At 39.3% G+C, this 19213-nt stretch overlaps 1 protein-coding gene across 3 annotated transcripts; it reads left to right on the top strand.

Annotated features, from left to right (window-relative positions):
* The first annotated feature begins 766 nt into the window (after positions 1-766).
* Positions 767-16101, top strand: BNIP2 (BCL2 interacting protein 2). Of its 3 annotated transcripts, XM_058033138.1 has the most exons (12): positions 767-827; positions 5017-5151; positions 5648-5778; positions 6467-6534; positions 7403-7576; positions 9395-9571; positions 10209-10311; positions 10429-10560; positions 11189-11275; positions 11407-11505; positions 12885-12920; positions 14837-16101. In XM_058033138.1, the coding sequence occupies exons 3-12, from the start codon at positions 5729-5731 to the stop codon at positions 14883-14885; spliced, it is 975 nt and encodes a 324-aa protein (XP_057889121.1). In that variant the 5' UTR covers positions 767-827; positions 5017-5151; positions 5648-5728; the 3' UTR covers positions 14886-16101. The 3 variants fall into 3 exon arrangements, with proteins under 3 accessions (XP_057889121.1, XP_057889122.1, XP_057889123.1); XM_058033139.1 differs by lacking the exon at positions 12885-12920; XM_058033140.1 differs by lacking the exons at positions 11407-11505; positions 12885-12920.
* The last annotated feature ends 3112 nt before the right edge of the window (positions 16102-19213 follow it).

Below are 19213 nucleotides of genomic sequence, written 5' to 3'. Positions count from 1 at the left end.
GCTCCTGAAGCATCGGGCACGGCACTCCAGCCCTGCACAAACAACTCCGCGAGTGGATTTGACCTTTTCCATCCCGTGTCCCGCGGGGGGCGACCCAGGACTCGAGCTCTCGGGTCAGTCCGGCGACAAGGGGCACGGGCGGTGGGGGAGGGCGGCACCGAGCCCAGGGACAGCAGCTAATGAGCGTTAATCACGGCCGGCCGAGGGCTGCCCGGTGCACGGCCCGTCCCCGCCGCGCTCCGGGCGGCGCCAGCGCTCCCGGCCCTGTGCCGTCCCTCGGGCACAGCAGGGGCGGCGAAGGGCACTCGGCCAGCTCAGCCTGGAGGAGAATGACGGACGAGCTCACTGCGGGCTGCAGCTCCCGAGGGGCAGCGCAGGGCACGCACTGATCTCTGCCCTGGGGCCGGGGACAGGGCCTGAGGGAACGCCTGGGGCAGGGCAGGGTATCGGGAAAAAACTTTTCACTCGGAGAGTGCACTGAACAGGCTCCCCAAGGCAGTGCTCACAGCAGCAAGGCTAACAGAGGTCCAGGAGCGTTTGGACAACGCTGTGGGGCACGCCGGGTAAGTGTTACGGCGGCGAGGAGCCTCTCTCGGCGTCCCTCCGGTCCCGCCCTCACGGCGGTCGCTCTGCGTCGCCGCACCCCCGCCAGCCCTCACGGCGGCGCGAGCGCCGCCCTCGCTGCTCACGCATGCGCACGAGTGTCCGAACAGCGCGCGGCCCGGGCTGTCACGTGACTCGGGCGGCGGATGCGGTTCCGGGTGAGCGCGGGCGCGCAGCGCAGCGCGGCCCCGAGCGCGGCCCGGCCCCGCCGCCGCTCCCGCCAGGTACGGCCGCGCAGGGGCGGGAGCGCCGGGCCGGGAGCCGCGGAGCCGGGGCCGGGGCCGGGGCCGGGGCCGGGCCGCGCGGGGCGGGCGCGGGGCGAGGTGGGGCGAGGTGGGGCCGCGGCCCGACCGCAGGTGCGCTGGGGGCGGCGGATTCAGCACTGTGGCCTGGCCGGGGCGGCGGCGCTGAGCGGACACCCCGCGGCCGGGCAGCTCCTCGGCCCCGCTCGGCCGCGCCCGCCGCTCCCCCTGCACGGGGAAGGGCTGTGAACGCGTAAATCTGCGAGGGGAAAATGCCTTGCCCTGCTCCGCCCCGCAGGATTCCGCTCAGCGCGGCTGTTCCGCTGCAGGCGTAGCAGTACGGAGCCTGCCACGGAAGTCAGCGTTGCTTTCCAGTGCTTTTGTCTTGGTTCCTCCTGATTTCCTGCTGCTAATGCAATACGCTAAATAGTGGTTGATTATTTCTGGTTGACTTGTATGCGTGTTTAAGTCCAACAAAGGAATATCTGGGCAGGGTGTAAGTTCTTAGAAGTTAGTGTTTACCTTTAAATAGGTTTGAGTGGTGTATAAATACAGACAGACCCTTGTGTTGCTCTGCATGTGGAGTTAAAAGTAGTATCCTCAGGAGAAAAGCAAGAGTTTACAGAAGTTTTCTCTTTTAGCTGTCTGACTTTTCTGTGCTTTGATGCTGAGGGAGAGAGGAAAGGAGACAATTGATCTGTTATTAACTATAGTTCTTGCCTGGTCCCGTTTTGCAAACTTTCACGTTGTAAAGTCTGGAGGGCCATCTTCAGGTTTGAGAAACTTGTCTTGGATTTATGGCCAATCTGGCCACGTTCTAAAGACCATTGAAATTTAGAAATTGCAGCGAGCTGCATCCTTTGGGTTTGTGTACCAAAGGTGTGTCTGTTCTATGCTTGAGGCTTGCTTAAAAATCAAATGTGAAAATTACTCTTAAAAACACCTCTTTAATGCCTTAAACCTGGAATTAATAGTCTGTGAAACCTGGAATTATCTTGACACTCAGTTAATGTTCCTGTTGACACAATAAAGGTGAAATGTGGGGGGTAGAATGTAGGCTAACCTTGATTTGAAGTTGATTTTGACATTTTGAGGTGGAACAGTTTTCTGTTCTTTGCCTATTAGGTACATTGAAAAAATGTAAAAATGTAAATTTTTAGTAAAAATGCATGACATTGAAATTGTCCTGCAAAGTTAAACTTTGTATTCATTCTATTTTAGATGTGAGGTTGCTGATCAAGTACTGAATATAGGTACTGGTATTGGACAGGCAGATGTGACCTTGGAAATGTCTGGCTTGTAGTTATTTGTGCATTTGCTTGAGAACTCAAAGGTGAAAACCTAAATAACAATTTTTGCAAGCAGCCTTTAACTTCATTAATAAAATGATCTCATGCTTTCTGTTGTCCTTCTGTCCCACCTCTGCTGCCACCCTGTTTTTTGGGTATTTGGGAGAGACCCAAGTCTCCGTTTAGCTCTACTGTAAATTTTTATAAATGGTAATTTTTAACAGGCTTCTTAACATTGCTGTACTTGATATTCCAGAACCAACCAGCTAAGGCAGCTTGGTATTAATGAGAGAACTCTGAAAACTACCTATTTTCTAAGAAAAAAGGATGAAAACAGTGATGTTTGACCTCTGGTGCAAGCAGTGACATTCTTCAGATGCAAACTTAAGTAGGTTCGACCTGCTGTTCTGGAATGGAAATGTGTTCATTAGCTGTAGTGAAAGAGCAGTGGGTTTGAGTGATGTGTTCCTTTTTTGTAATACCATAACTTGCCTGTTGAGATACTTTCAAATATAAAAGGCATTGAAGTGTGCTAAAGTCCAGTGGCTCCAGTAAGAGAGCAGAACCTCCTGGCAACCCTACATTCAGATATTGTTTGATGTGTTGAAGTTTCTGACCTTTAGATAACTCTCCATCTTCCATTTCTTCATGTAAAATAGAAAGTAATGAGCAGTGGAAGATAAGATCAGGCTTGCTGTTCTTAGAAACCAAATGTTTTTGAGCTGGCCATGAAGTGTGCTAGGGTCAGGTAGAAATTATTTGCTTTTTTTCTACATGACTGATAAATACTTGCATTATTAAAATTTATGTTTTTTCAAGTTACATTTTTAGATTTTAGATTTACAGCTGAGTTAAAAAGGCTTTGGCATTTTAAAAACATGTTGGCAATGCCACAGCAGGAGTAGAAGGAGTATTCTAAACTCAGCTTTAGTTTGCATAAGCAGAAGTAGATTTTTTTTGCCTGCTAGTAAGCATTTAGATTTGTTGATGTGAAATAACTTTGAAGTCATCACTTGCCTAACTTTCTTGAAAAGGTTGCCCTTCCTTCCTAATTTCTCATTCTTCTAGTTGACAAGTAATAGTGCTTTTATTGGTGAGACTTAAAGTCAAGACATCCAAACCAGCTACTTAGTCTGGGTTGTAAGTAGGATGCTGAAAACCTAAATTCAGTCTTATCTGAAGTTGAACTCCAAGCTTGCCTTGTAATTTGCTTTCAGGTGTTCTGTGTGGTACTTAGCAAATGATTGCTTTGTAGTGTACCTCAATGGGAAGCTGCTGATGAGAATTCTGCAAGTGGTGTGAGGAGTGTTCCATAAGTTTAGATAACAGCACCAGGAGCTTTTAAACTCCTCTTAGTACAACAGGCTTATCCCAGGGTGCTGAAGTGCAGGTAGAAATGCTTCTGCACTGAAAGGCTGTCCATTTGGAATTAACAGGTGTTACTTGGTGTTGGGGATTCTTCAAAAGTGTGGGAAGAAAACTGTTCAAGTCTTGGAGCAAACCCCTGCTTTCAGGTGTCTGAGAACTGGATAGGGAACGCAGTGCAGGTCAAGGGGAGCATCTTACAGCCACCAGCACAGTGACAGGCTTGGGGAGGGTGATATTTGGGTGTGCTGACTGCCAATTTTTTGTCCTTTAAGACTGAAGTCGTGAGTTAAGGTTTTCTTTCAGGTTTATAGTCACCTGCCTGTTTGCACCAGCTGGTTCATTCCATGCTGCTGGTAACCACTGCCTTCTCCTGACTGCTGAGGGCCCTGGGGAAACTCCTTGGGCTTCATCCCAGTGTCCTGAAACAAATGCACAGAGAGCTCTGCACACATTCACTGTTACTGCTGATCCAAATGTGACCTTCCCTCTGAGCAAGTATTTCAAACCCACTGTTGCAGCCAGCAGGTTTGTGGCCAGGAGTATCCACACCTTGTATGCTGAGAACATCATCAGCTTGGTGAGAGGCAGGACAAACAGGGAGAGCTGCTCAAGAAAACAGCTGAGAGGTGCAGGTGCTGAATGTCTCAGACAGGGGGAGTCTGGCCCTGAAGAGGAACTAGGTTCCTACCTTCTAGAAATATTATTTAAATTTTCTGGGTGAGGGGAGCAGGGAAATGTCAGTAAAACAGGCTTAACTTCAGATCATTATTGTTTAATTTGTAGCACTGCAGTTTTACAAATAGATTACTTAATTTTTCTTTATTAATCAACTTGCATAGCGTAGCTTTAAGCATTGCAGGACATTTTAAAATCAGGTCAGGAGATGAAAAATTGGATTTGTCATGAAAGGAAAGCTGTTCCTACAGAACAGTAAGTGTAATTTGGTTTTCACCCATGTAAAAAAAAATTATATCTCTTGTCACAGACACATTTTATGAAAAGTCCTTTCTTTAGGATTTTTTCTCCTGAAAAGCCAAGAGGCCTCAGGAACAAAATGTAAACAGTGGTTTGCTGCTGTGGAATGCAACAGGTGCATCTGTGATTGGTCTCAAGTGGTTGTTTTTAATTAATGGCCAGTCACAGTCAGCTGGCTCAGACTCTGTCCCAGACACAAACCTTTGTTATTCTTTCTTTTTCTATTCTTAGCTAGCCTTCTGATGAAATCCTTTCTCCTATTCTTTTAGTATAGTTTTAATATAATATATATAATAAAATAATAAATCAACTTCTGAAACATGGAGTCAGATCTCTGTCTCTTCCCTCATCCTGTGACCCCTGTGAACACTGCCACAGTCTCTGGGTTAATAAGCAGTAGTGGTTGCATTCAAACTTTGTACTTACTGCTGTTCTGTGTTGATTGGTTCTTTGCAAAATACCATGGTTTCTTATTTTGATGGATGTTGGTTTTCTTAATACCTTAATTGATAATTTTACCTGTTTTTGCCAATCTTTAGCGCCAACACAGCCAAGAGCTTCAGGTTTGGACTTCTATGTCAGCAGAATGGTCTGCCATGTTCTATAACTGGGGATTCCTCGTTGCTGGTGATGGGTGAGCCTGAAAAACGACAGCTATACTTGCACGTCATAGGGTGAGTTCTCCAAAAACACTCTTAAATAGTTATCTTTAAAGTGTTTGGGTTGTTTGTGTTTTTTTTTTCTTTTTAAATGGCTTGTAGTTGAGATCTGACCATCTGGACTTTTTCTCAAAATATACACTTATTATTTATCTCCTATAGAATCTAGAGATACATCTGGTTTCTTCCATTTTGTGTAATCTGAGTGAACTGGTGTAATCATAAATGATAGAACAGGTTGCTCAAGGCCTTAATTTTAACTGAGGGGTTGATCCTCCTCGACTGCATTAAATCCCTTCCAACCTAAATTGTTGTATGATAAACCATTCCCACAAGCAGTTTTGTATGGGGGGAAGAAAAAGGTAAAATGGAAACAAATAAAAAACTTTTCCCTGTGGTGTTTATTTTTTATTCTGCATAATACCTCAACTTGATGATAATTTAAAGAATGTGTTGGAAGTATGAGAATTAGCACAGTATTGAGCTAACACCTTCTGTTATGTTCCTGCAGCTCCTCTTTAGCCCGTTGTGCTGAAGACCAGAGGTTCTGCCTGATCAGGAGTCTCTGTTAGCAATTGAAGTTAGCTGGAGAATGGAAGGGGTTGAGTTTAAGGAAGAGTGGCAAGATGAAGATTTTCCAAGGTTTTGAATTCTTTTTTAAAGTAATTTGGATCAAACACATAACATCAGCAATAAGCTACCTCTTGGTCTTCCTGGTGAACTAATATTCAGTAATAATCTTGCAGTGATTTCCATTAATAGAGCAGTTTTGAAAAGGTTTTGTGGCATATTTCTTCAGGGTTGCCACTATTGACATTTCCAGTGTTTTTAAATGAAGATTTGTAAGCTTGGCTTTGTTTATTTCCTGTGAAAATATTTTGCAACTACATTGTTTGCATATTACTCCCAGTGCCTCATGACCCAAATATTTCATTAAGTAAAATACTGAGGAAAGGCTTTAAAAGTTAATGCTGCTACTGATGCTTGGGCCTACAAAAAAGTTAGCTTTAGATGCTTTCTATGATTAAACTACTTCTGTACTTTATTTCACATCAAATTTTGTCAAGCAAGAATATGACAAGTTTTCTTAAGGATGCCACACTGGTAGTAGTCAGTGTTTTGGTATTTGTCACAGGATGGGACGGTCACTTGAATGCTGTAAAGGAATTTTCTGCTGCCCTGGTGTTTGTTTACTGAAATCTTGCATTTAGGCTATAAGTAAAGTTAATTCAGTACTGACTTTACAGTGGGTAGTAATGTGTAAGTCTTAATATATGGCATTGAAAAAAAGTCAAAGCAGGTTTGTAACAATAATTGCTTGGTGTCCCAGGCCCCTGCCAGAGGATGATCCTGTTGAGTCTGATGCATTGGCTGCAGCTGGAACAGAAAATGAAGCTGGTAAGAACATTCCACTCCAGTCCAGCTGACTGCTTCCTCCTTAAAAGGTTGCTTTAAAGCTCCTTGGTGTGGGGGGATTTTATTGCTTCTTTTGGGTTTTTTGGGTTTTTTTTTTTTTTTTTTTTTTTGGTTGGTTGGTTGGTTTTTTTTTTTTTTTTGTCTTGTTTTTTTTGGGGTTTTTTATTTGTTTTTGTTTGCTTGTTTGTTTTTGGGGTTTTTTTTGTTTTTGTTTCATTGATTGGAGTTTTGGAGGTTTTTGCATGTAAAATTTGTTTGGATTTTGTCTCTCTGCTTTACTTGCAGCATCTCCAGTGCTGGATTGGTAATCTGATTTTATTCCTTGCTTTCAACTCCTGTCTAAATCATGCCAATATTTGCCTTGTACCTCAAAGCATTCTGTGTATTCACAGAACAGATTCTTTAATTTTATGTCCTCACTGTTGTCTGTCAGTCTTTTTTTTTTCAGCTGGTATATAATTTTCCATTTTATCAAAGATAGTTATGATGTCACTGAAGCCTAACAAGAGCAAGTGCTAGGGACATGAATCTGTTGTATTATTTGTGAGATGGATTCTGTGTAATATCTGGAGCAGCTCCTGGGACACCTGGATGCAGCAGGCAGGGGGAGTAGTGTCTGCCACCCTGCTCAGACTGTGTGTGTGTGCAATGGGTAATTTGAGAACTTTTACCTGCTCTTCTTTCCATCCCCTATTAAAGTCTTACTCCAAAGATAGCTTGTTTAAATTATGGGCATCAATTTATAATGCATTATGAGAAAGAACTGTGCTTTTCTGTCTTGGTAATATGCTTGTTTAAAGTTGCTTTAGCAATAAAAATAATAAAAAAAAAAATAATTTGCTTTCTTTAGATACAGAGGGTAATGGAACCAAATTGAGGAAGAAACTAATGGCTCCAGATATTAGCTTAAATTTGGATCCCAGTGAGGAATCTGTTTTTTCTGATGACTTGGATGAAAGTGGAGAGATTGATTTGGATGATTTAGATACTCCTTCAGAAAATAGCAATGAATTTGAATGGGAAGGTAAGTATTTTGGTTCTTTTGTCTGATGCTCTAAAATATTTTCTTGTGTGCAGGTTGACTGTTTCTCTAGTAAGAAATAGCTATGACTCAGTAGTACAAGAAGAGAAATACAAAGGTAGTGATTATATTAGAGATTGAAAATAGATGCAGTGACTTTTTAAAGAGCAAAATCAGACCTCATCTGGTCAATAAACAGGGAAGCAGGTACTAGCTGTAACTGCAGGTAAACTTAGGTGAAGATCATCTACATATGCATCTGTAAGACCTGAGGTTATGGAAAATCCTCTATTGCAGTAAGTTTTTAAGAACCATCCAACAGAAAAAAGTACCCAAGGTATTTTACATGTGTTAGAAATGAGTTTTAAATGTAAAGAGCCAAACAAAAGGGATATAGATTAACTACTCAGAAATTGATGAATTTCAATTTAAGGAGGACTGAATAGTATTTTTAAAAATACTAAGTAACACCTGAACTCAAATCTTCCTGTGGTGACAATGACAAAATCTCAGTAGCCTTAGAATATGCATATTTCCAGACTGACTAGAGGCAGTAAAAGAGTCTCTATTTTATGTCTGGAAATTCTGAAATTACTTCATAGGAATTTAAAGTAGCTATAGCCACACTGGTAATGATCTCAGTTTTAAGACATTAATAGGTGTTATATATATTAGGCAAAACCTGGAGATTCTAACAGTTTTTTTTTTTTCAGATAAGTGTTTTGTGTAGGAGTTAAAGCACAAATTTTAAACTTTGAGTTTAATGATGTCTTAAGGCCCTCTTTATGGAAGCCAAGAGCAGTTGTGTTGGGCAAACTGTTGGAGTCTCTAACATCTGTAAACTTCATGGTTTAGGAATGTCTCTAATAAGTAAACATGTAAACTCAATTATTATTTTCTCATCCTGAAAATAAAATAATTTAAATTCCTGAAGTTCTCTGTTCACTGTTATGTTTGAAACACTACCTGTGGAGAAATAAACACTCTTTAAAATAAGGAGGTGGTTTTGGTTTGTAAATAGCTAAAGGCATATTGCAGTGGAAGTTTTCTTAACAGAGACTATGTGTTTAAATTTCTAAAAGGATTTTCACTGTTTTAAAGAAGAATTGGTGTTTATGGTTGTTTTTGCAGTGATGCAAAGGAAATATTCCGGATGTTTGTGTCTTGTTTTTAAAAGTGGCTGAAAAGGGTTTCTGTCTTTTCTTCCTTTAATGCTGCTGCCTTCATTTTCCTGGAAGGATAGTTTCAATTAACAGCTTTGTTTCGGGAACAGACAACTAACTTGCAGTAGGTTTTTCTCGCTTTGGGTAAGGTCCATGCAACAAAGTCAAGAATCATAATTTCATTGGAGCAAATTGTCTTACAGATTCCTGTCAGCAAAAATTTCATCTATTTTGATTGCACATGTGAATTAGATTTAATTTCCAATAGATTTGTCTGCATGTCTGCTTGCAAGGTACCTCAATGTTTTGAATCATGCTTCATGTAAATCTGTGATCAACCTCTGTAATTCTCATTGGAGTTAACCACTTTGTTTATTTTGGTGAAATTCATTGGGGTCTGTGTTCTGAAAGCCTACAATTAATTAGGCTTCTCCATGAACGGAAATTTTTCACATAGTTGTAATAGAGAAAATTGCAGCAACAGATAACTGCAAACCTGAGTGTGTTAATTCAAATATCCATGATGTCAGTGGGTGTGTCTGACTGGCTGAAGAATACCAAAATAGATTAGATAGCAAAGTGGTTAACTTGTGTTGTAGCTGATTGTCACTATGCATGGTATTCATAATGGGTCTTCAACATGTTCTCATTTTGGCAGATGATCTTCCAAAACCAAAAACTACTGATGTCATTAGGAAGGGCTCCCTGGCTGAGTACACTGTGGCAGAGGAGAAGGATGACGGTCGCCGCTGGCGAATGTTTCGGATCGGAGAGCAGGACCACAGGGTGGACATGAAGGCAATTGAACCGTACAAAAAAGTTATCAGTCATGGTGGTAAGGATCGCTGGTGTGCTCTGGGGAACTGCTGAGCAACTACTCCTTTATCTGAGTTGGAGGGGCACAGGAAGAGCTTTGGCCATGAAGACTTGTAGTAATTAATTTGTTGCAGTGTTAAGACATGGTTGATAAAATATTTTTTTCTCTATTAAACTAAAGTTCCAAAATGTACTCATGGTCACATGTACTGAAATGCACCTATGTAATGAGATATATTTACTCTATCCTACAGTGTCACTGCTACCTATATTTTTGGTTTCTAGACTATTGAAAACATTAACTATCTGTCTAGTAAAGCAGAAATAAATTCATGGCTCTTCCCAACAGTCTGTGAAGTTTAGGTTGGAAGAAAAGTTGATTAAACTTTAAGAACATAAGATACTATTAAATCTACTGAGGTTGTACACTGAAATGTTGGTTATAGATACAGTGTTTGAGTAACATCAGCTTCAGCTGTTGCCTTAGAAGTAGACAAACTTGAAAAAGAGACCTTGATGTTTTCTGTAACTGTATGAATATGTCCATGTGGATGTGTGTACATCTCTTCAAGGTAAATAATGAAAAAGCTTAAGATTGTGTAAATGTAGTCAGTGTATTGTCACCTTTGTCACTACTGCTGCTTATGTCTTTTTAGGTTATTATGGTGATGGGTTAAATGCCATTGTTGTGTTTGCTGTTTGCTTCATGCCTGAGAGCAGCCAGCCTAACTACAGATACCTAATGGACAATCTATTTAAGTAAGTCATCCTCTGCCTTTCTGGGTTTTTATTATTTTTAATATATTTGAGCACTACTAGGAATTACTTTCAGATGAAGATTGTGGATATTGAAATTTTCTTTGCTTGTCTCTCCAGGTATGTAATTGGCACTTTAGAGCTGTTAGTAGCAGAGAACTATATGATAGTTTACCTGAATGGTGCAACAACACGGAGAAAAATGCCAAGTTTAGGCTGGCTTAGGAAATGTTACCAGCAAATTGATAGAAGGTAAGAAACTCTGCAATATTTTCTTACAATATTCACATGCTCAGAGATAGACATATTTAGGAAAAACTGCTTCTTCTGGTTAAGATTTGATGAAGGAAATTGGTGTATTGAAAACCTTTTCCTAAAACCTTTTCCTAAGCTAGGCAATGTGGGATGATGCTACGAACATGCCTGGTAGTGTTGTGTGGTGGATTTTTTTGTTGCTTGGGGGTTTTGTGTATGCTTTTTGTGTCTGTTGTTCTCAGGGTGTTTTTTTTAGTGAAAATAGTACTCTTAGAATACTGAATATTGTTATCCTGTAGAATATCCTTACAACTTACTGTATTACATGTGATTTGTAGGAGAAGTCCTTTGTGAACTACTTTATCATTAGGTCTGCAAAGATATTCAGAGGAGCTTCTCCTTGGGATGTTACTTCCTTGTCAAATTGATACTGAATCTTTAGTTTTTATTTTACAGTTGTATGGTATTTTTTCCTCTGATGGAGGTTGACTTCTAATAATGGGATGTCAGAATACTGTGTTTATGTGACAACTGTGCTTCTAAAAACATACTTCTTACATATTCCAAAACCCCTGGTCATGCTGCCTTTTTGTTCCAGTAATTATCCCTTGTTTAAATCCTTCAGGTTAAGGAAAAACCTGAAATCCTTGATCATAGTTCATCCTTCCTGGTTCATCAGAACTCTCCTGGCCATCACAAAACCTTTTATTAGGTAATGCTCTGGGAGCTTTTCTATAAATAATTCTGACCACTGTTTGCTTTGAACTTAAAAGACTGTTTTAATATTGACCTAATGAAAAATGTGTGGAGTTGTAACTGTGCCCTGCATTTGTTCTTCCACAGCTCAAAATTCAGCCAAAAAATTAGGTATGTCTTTACCCTGGCAGAACTAGCTGAACTCATCCCCATGGAATACGTTGGCATCCCAGAGTGCATAAAACAGTACGTTTCATTATTCCAACATCTTCTACACTGATCATGCTTTAGGGTGTTGTAATCAGTGTTTGGTTTGAATGTAACACTTGGCACATAGTGACTTAACTGAGATTACTGCTCTGTCTAGGAGGAGTGTCCATGCTAGACCTCATTGCTAAAGGCAGTTTGGAATGGAGTAGCATGGACAGCCAAAATGTTCATGTATAGTCATTTTCACAGTGAGCTTTGTGCAATTACTGAGTTGTGTGTAAATTAAGCCTTCTAGAAAAGGTCTCATTCCAGTTGTTCTGCACCTTGGTGGGTATATTAAACTGGCTTGTGAGTGAGAAATTGTGGGCATGTTGATGCTGAAGTTATAAATAAGTCTTCTAAAGTGTTTTAATTAAAATGTGGAACAAGTTAAGTGCTGAAATATCACTTGGATTGGGTTTTCATTTGAAAGAAAAGCAGTGATGGGAAAATGCTGAATCCCTACTCACTACAGTTCTAAACTACTTTGGTAAAGAAATGAAGACAGCATCGGTGCAAGTTTTTTCCCTCCCATCCAGATAAAAATTAGCCATTTTAACATCAGCACAATTCTGCTGTCAAACAAGATGATGATCCTTTTGTCAAAAGCATTTGTGAATGCAGTAATAAAGTAGAAACCATAAACTTGGGTCTTAAGAAAACCAGATGAAAACACTAACAATCCTGATGACAGCCTGCTGGAGGGTGTGACACACAAACCCTGTGTTGTCTGCATTGTAATAGGTGACACAAACTGGGGGAAGGTGGCACTGAGGGCACAGCCGTGCTGGGCAAAGCCTCGTGCCCCCTGCAGATGGCTGCTTGTTTCAGTAGACATCCAGCTGCTGTCAGCTCCACAATTTAACTCTCTGTAAGACAGAAAAACAGTTTTCATGGGGTGGGAGTGAAACATGTGACAAAGCTGAGGCAGCCTTGTGCTGTCTATAGAATTTTTTGTCTGGGGTTTTATGGGTGTCTTATGAATATTCAGACTGTCTTTCTGAGTTTTAAAAGATTTCTCTCTGTATTGATGAACCTTTAACTGTTCTGCAAAGTCTAGACATGGTTAACTTAAAGAGTTAATTCTCAGATTTCTGTGGAGGATTATATCTGGCTTCAAACTGTCATGGCTTTAAATTTTATTGATGAATGCTAACAAGAGGTTGTATTGAATTCATTTGTATGTTGTAGTAAGTAAATCTTAATGGGTTTTGTTTAATGCTAATAAAAGTTGGAGGTACACTGTTTTTTTCTTAATTATATCAGTTTCAAAATTAAGTTTCTGCAGACCATTGACACTAAAACTGGTTTGCAGCTTCTGTTGATTTTGGCTTTTATATGTTACATTTACTGAAATAAAACTTTTCCTCACCAAGGTATGAAGAAGAAAAGTTTAGAAAGAAACAGAAAAGGTATATTCATCTTTTGATTAGGGTTGCATCTATATAAGACAATTTGCACTGCAACTAACTCCCAGTTGATTGGCTTGCATAAAGGAATAAGCATTTGTAAATATAAACATGCACTAGTGCCCAAGTGTTTCTGCATGACAGCAACTATACTGTACTTGCAGGCAGTATGGAATCTGCAAGAACTCAGCCTGGGTGTTCAGACAGCTATTTGTAAATAGTTTCTATTACACTTTTATGTGAGATGCTCACTTTTAAGGAGATACATGGGTTCTCAACTTGAAGAGGCAAAAGTAGTGCTTCTGTGTGAACCCGTTAAAGCAAATGTCATTGTTTCTAACAGGAATTGATCTCTGGAGATGAGCTGTACTTAGTACTAAGCTGTAGCTATGCATTAGCAGAGATGTAACTCTGTAAGAAGTTCTAATACTGAATCTTGTATTTTTGGTATTTGCTACCTTTTTAGTTATTAACTTGCATAGATGCAATCTAAATTAGTATTTTAGTGCTGTTTGTATTTGCAGTGCCTGTGTTCCTTCCTAATAAATACTTTGTTAATTTCCAGTCTCCTGCTAACTATTCAAGCTATTCCACAGCTGATGAATTTTTTGAATGTATATGTTATTTTTTCACTCACTAACAAATTGACTGAAAGATTTTGCTACTAACTTTAGAGTTTTTTTAATTACTTTTCCTTTGTGTGCCTAACTATTAAGGAAGGCTTATTGTCTAAATTGGGTAGAGGAACACTGGGATTGAAGTAAAAGGAATTTAAATTATTTCTGAAAGCTCACATGTAAATCTAGTCATGTGTTGAACATTCTTCAGGAATTACCCCAATGAAGTGATAATGTAAAAAATCTACAGTAGAACAAGCACTTTTTTGTGTCCCTGTTGATAACTTCACCTATACTACCATCACTTTTGTAAAAAGTAATATGTTCTTCAGTGAAAATTAGATATAGAGATCACAAGCAGAAGTGGACACTGAACCTTCAATCAGGTAGAAGGCAGCTCCTTTTTATGGGTTTGTGGCCCAGAGGAGCTTTCACTGTTTCTATCATTTTGAAAAACTGGCTGGTTATAGTTTGAGAGACTGGACAGGTATGTTAGACATTGTTAGAGGTAATCTCTCACTTTAGAACTGCTGTTGGTTTTAAAATTAATTTACCTCCATGCACAACTTATTTGCCAGAAGATGTTATCAAGACTGTAGCTTGTTCTTACTGTAAAGAGGAAAAGTACAATTTGTGCAGGGTTCCAATCCAATCATCCCCTGGCTTCTGCAAAGCAGCATTTTGTTTGCTGGTCCCAAGGCAGATAATAAAAAATAAGGTACAAAATCAAACCCACTTTTATCAGCATGATGGTGAATTTTTCCAGGGTAATTGCAAGAGTCTTAGAACGTAACAGAAAAATTATTGCAGTTAAGGAGCCTCTTCACTTTTGTTAATTCAACTAGTGCTGTTACCTTTAATGTTAGAGTAATTAAGCCAAGAAGGTAATTAATTCAGTGCTTATGAATTCATCAGAGTGGTAGTGCTTGCCAGTATTGTCATGTTATCTGTACTGTATTTCTGTTTGCATTTGTTATTATGAGCACAGGCCATGCTTTTTTCTTCTGTAGTCAAACTTGACTTGCACTTTTCAAATGCTTCCTCTCAAGTGCTGTAGTTACTTAAATGGTTTGCTAACAATTTTAATAAATTTTTAGGGGGTGGTAAGAAAATAGATATTGAAAAGAACCCAAACATCATGACTACATTAAATAAAAACCTTAATTTATTATTTATTTACTAAAACTTTTCCCATATAAAAGCTTTGTGTTTTCCTGTTAAGGTTAATATTTTTTTCTTAATAATATAAGCTGTCAAACTATGTTAACATAGTTTAATCTTACTGCTTTCTTTGCTGAGCAGAGTTGACCAAGAGCTGAATGGAAAAAAAGAGCAGAAAAGTGAACAGTAAGTTTGGAGTCCAAACAAGACTGAAGAATGCCCAGATGGAAGGATGCTGTTTGTGCTCCATTACAGTGCATTCTCTGTGTGTATGTATTATATAATCTGTTGCAAAAGGTGCTTTGGATTAGCACACCATGAACTGCTTACTGCTGTATTGGTTTGTCTTGACTTTACTTGCTGTTTTATGTAATCATTTTGTACTGCTAAATGGCAAAGAACCCTATGTTTTCAGAGGATGTTCTTGCAGCTGTTTATCTAAATGATGCATGTTCTTCAGTAAAATATTTATATACCTAAATGTTAAAGGAAAGAGATAATATATATATTTTTATGACTGAACAGTATATTGTGTATACCTGCTGAAGGAATTCATTTGCAGGTAGACAAGGCCATAAGTTACTTGTTCTTATTGTATAAATCTGTTTTGCTGTAAATGGTCAAGTGCATTTCTTTGTTGTCATGAAAACTTGTTTGGATATTAACAATCATTATTAACTTGGCTTTCACAAATACAGAGATGCTTATTTTTGTTCATTTCCCTTACACAAGCTCACTCCTTTACCTCACCAGAGTGAGCTTCAGCTTTGGTGTCCTTCAGTGCATCATTCAGGATGCAGAACTGCAGTTCTATGGGTGGCACTTTGTTGGCCAGGAGGTTTTAAGCCTAAGCCACAAAAGCTGAACTGACTGGTAAGATACCAGACTTTTTTCAGTTGAAGTTGTGAATTTAGATTCTGCTTCAGTATGTCAAGACTGTCTCAGCTAGCAGTACGAAATGAGTTCATTGCAGTTCTTTGTGGGTGAATCTTGATTGTTACTGATGGGAACTCTGGTCATGCTCAATAGAACCTGGGAGCTACACAGGTATTCTAGCCACAATACCATTTCTTGGGCAGAAATATGAGAAGTTTTATGCTACCTGTGTCATTCTTGTAGATGAAACATGCATTTCTAAAGTCGTTAGGCACATGACACCAGCACTAATTTATCTTTCAAGAAGTGTTTGAAAGGTTGGGGTGTTTTCCCTCCCGGCAGTGGTGGTAAATCTGTGTCTGCAAGAGGTCTTCTTGGACACATAACTAGTGTGTCTAGGCTTACTGGGACAACAGTAATGCACTGGTTGATACATTGTAAAAGTTTGTAGCATCCTTTGATAAACATTGCATTTTCCATGTAAGGGCAGGTGTACGCAAATAAATTCATTCAGGAGTTGAGCAATTTCATGTTGTAGCAAGTATATTAAATCTTTGCTTTTGGTGTTTATTGTGCTCACAATTTTGTCTTAATGCTAAAAAATATCACCTTTTAACTATATTTAATGTTACTCAGTTATCTTATAAAAAAAGAAGTTATGTTCAACCAGATTATTACATGACACTGATAAATAGCAGTTGTGAGATATTCCCTGGTCGAGACTTACCAAGTAACAATTAATCCACTGTCTCCAGTGATACCTGCATAGACTCTGAGAGCATATGGATGTCAGGTGAGGGAAAACTGCTCATGTCTCTGGAGGTTTACTCAAGTCTGCAGTTCAGATACTTTCATCTCAAGATTAAAGTCCTTTTGTTGCAGTAGTTTCTGTATCAGAGTTTCAAGGAGATTGATAGGCAGGATGTATTCACACAACAGAGATAATATCAATGCCAAGTTACCTTGCATCCACGCCATCAGGTTGGCATCTTGCTCTGAAAGCAGAACACAAATGCACTTTCTTTGTGGCTGTCTTATCTCCTGCTTCAGTTTTGATGTTGACAGATTATTGTAAAGTTCAAGTCAGTACATGGAGCTCTGCCAGCCTTGTTTACTTTGGATACTTTCACAGTGGGATCTGTATGACCGTGCAAATCTGATTTTTACTGGGTTTGCACGTGTCCTGAGCTAAACAGGAAGCATTCTGATTGTCCCATTTCTATTTTTTTCTAATTGATAAAAGCATTAGTCTCAGTAAAATTATATTTTTAATGGAGGGATTGTAGTTCTCTGTGTCCTGTGGCTTCCTGTGTATATAGTGAAGTACAGACTAGCCACTCCTCTGTATATGCCACATTTACCAAATGATGGGATTGTTATTGTGTTTCCTGGTGGCCAAGGATTCTACAGTTTCATGCTGCAGTAGTATGGTTTCTGTTGGAAATGTGTATGTGCTTATAAATGGTTTATTTCTCTAGTGTAAGTTGTTGTGAATGAGTATACAGCACAGCAGCTGTTCTGTCTCTAAAGATACGCAGCTTGAGAAAGAAGTGTATTAAAATATTATTCCCCTCTGCCTCCTTGCAGCTCATCATTTAGTGGTGAGGTGGATGTTTACAAAAAGCAAAGTGGTCCCAAAGCTATGGATAATGTTTTGTCAAACTTAACTTTTTTGAAATTTATAATATAATGTAATATATTTTAATATTTAAAAATCTGAAAAGTTGGAATGTCATGCTTAAATAAAAATTATTTCAAAACTTGAATCACTTTGTGATAAGATACAGTTTTGGAGGGAATTCACCTTTCAATGGCACTTCCTTCTAAAAGTAAGAGTAATTTTGCTAGAATTTGGTGACCCCTGTCAAGAAAAAATTTCCTGAGTCACTGATTTACCTCTGATTTGGAGGTCATTAGTTGATATATATTTATATATGTAGTAATAAGTCATTACCTATCTCATTATTGCTGTGCACAGCTGAAATAGGGATATTGGGGCCAGTGGCCTCGATGTGACATTTCCTGATGATTTCTGCAACGGGGTAAATTCAGAAGTGGCAAAGAGATTCTGGAGAAAGTGTCATTAAAAACTGGTGTGAGTAGACTCTGGATTTGCTTGAATGTTCTTGCTCGGTGTAATATGGCAGAGCCACGTTCTGTTGGAGGGTAATGGGAAAGGATTTAGAGCTGAAGCAGACTGAAGAACTTTTATTCCAAAAAGGGTAGAACTAGCTAGAATAATATGTAACCTTGTTCATAACAACACATTTGGTATATTTTTTTCCTTTACCTTCAGTAAACAAATGAAGAACGGCCCCAGTTGCTGAGAGGAACGTTGTACAGAGAGACAGCAGCTACACTCCAGACTGCAGCCCACTAGGATATTAGAGCCTGTGTCTGTTTCAGCAGCTTTGTTGCATCATACCCTGAATGCTCTAACGAGAGTTTAAAACTTCCAGCAGTTAATTGTGTCACACCTCGAGGTTAGATTACACGCGGTAGTAATGGAATCTTTTATGAAGGAGCTGCAGGTGTGTCATGGGCCAGGAGAAGGTGGTGTTGCCTGGTCATGTCAGCTTCACTGATGCTGTCTGCTGAAATGTCTGTATTGACTGAAAAATACTGAAGTACACTGTGAATAGGCACTTCATCAACTAAAACTGTCACAAGGTAGAAAGTTTCTTGGTTAAAAGCGTATTTATTTCAGTGTCAAATTTTTGTCAGTGTATCCTACAGATTTAGACAGTATTTAGTATCTAGAAAGGTGGTTTAAATTCATGTCTTCTCAAAAGCTGTTGTCTTTGGAAATGAATTCTCAAGTCATTCCAGTCTCCTTCCAAAACCCCCTATGAGGAATGGAGAGGAGAGGGATAACAGCTTGCAAGCTTATTGTAACCACAGAAGCCTTACAAATCTTGCAGTCGAAATTCTCACTCAGTCCTTGTGGATACAGGTCATTCTCAAGAGGATTTGTTTCACTCAATGCTTGTCAGAGACACTTGAAACAAGTGCTTTAATTATACTTCTTAAGGACACCTTCTTTTAGTCAGAGTAACACTCTGAAATGTAAGGAATATTTAAATATTAATCTTCTGAAAGACATCTTGCAGCTTTCCTAGCTTCAAAATTCTATGTTGAACTAGCCAGTTTCTTTTATCACATCTCATTACCCATATTAAACTAACAGGAAAAAAGAGCATTTCTGAGGAGGCTGCAGTCATGTTAGTTTTTCATCATTCCCTTCAAGCATGACTGAAATCAGTGAAATTAAAGCCTTTCTTTGCTCAAACTAGATTTTTTTTTTTCAGTTTTGCAATTTGAACTGCCCAGATTACTCTGATTTACATGAATTTTTTTAGTATTGAAAATGATCTGCAGAGAAGCTTTCAGAGTGTTTTCCAAACGTCCTTATCTTACCATATTCCTTACTCTAGCTTGCTCAACTGCTAGTTAATACTGGTAGGATGGAATTGCAGATTAATAATTACAAAATAACATTCATGGACAATAGATGCTTAGTGTACCACTGGTTCTGCAGTTCTGCAATGTTTCTTTTCATTAACAAAAGTTTTTATTCACAAGAAAGACCTGAGCTGTAGGTGCTCCAATGATTGAACGGTACATTAGAATGATTACACTGTC

This window comes from Melospiza georgiana, chromosome 13, assembly GCF_028018845.1.
Source record: "Melospiza georgiana isolate bMelGeo1 chromosome 13, bMelGeo1.pri, whole genome shotgun sequence".
Classification (NCBI taxonomy): domain Eukaryota; kingdom Metazoa; phylum Chordata; class Aves; order Passeriformes; family Passerellidae; genus Melospiza; species Melospiza georgiana.
This window is presented reverse-complemented; position numbering and strand designations above follow the sequence as displayed.

What these genes read in the sequence shown, in the direction of transcription:
- BNIP2 (XM_058033138.1), top strand. Translation starts at nt 5,729, where the DNA reads ATGGAAGGGGTTGAGTTTAAGGAAGAGTGGCAAGATGAAGATTTTCCA. An exon ending in CTAATGGACAATCTATTTAA is followed by an intron (nt 10,312 to 10,428) that starts GTAAGTCATCCT and finishes TTGTCTCTCCAG; the next exon opens with GTATGTAATTGGCACTTTAG. An exon ending in TACCAGCAAATTGATAGAAG is followed by an intron (nt 10,561 to 11,188) that starts GTAAGAAACTCT and finishes TAAATCCTTCAG; the next exon opens with GTTAAGGAAAAACCTGAAAT.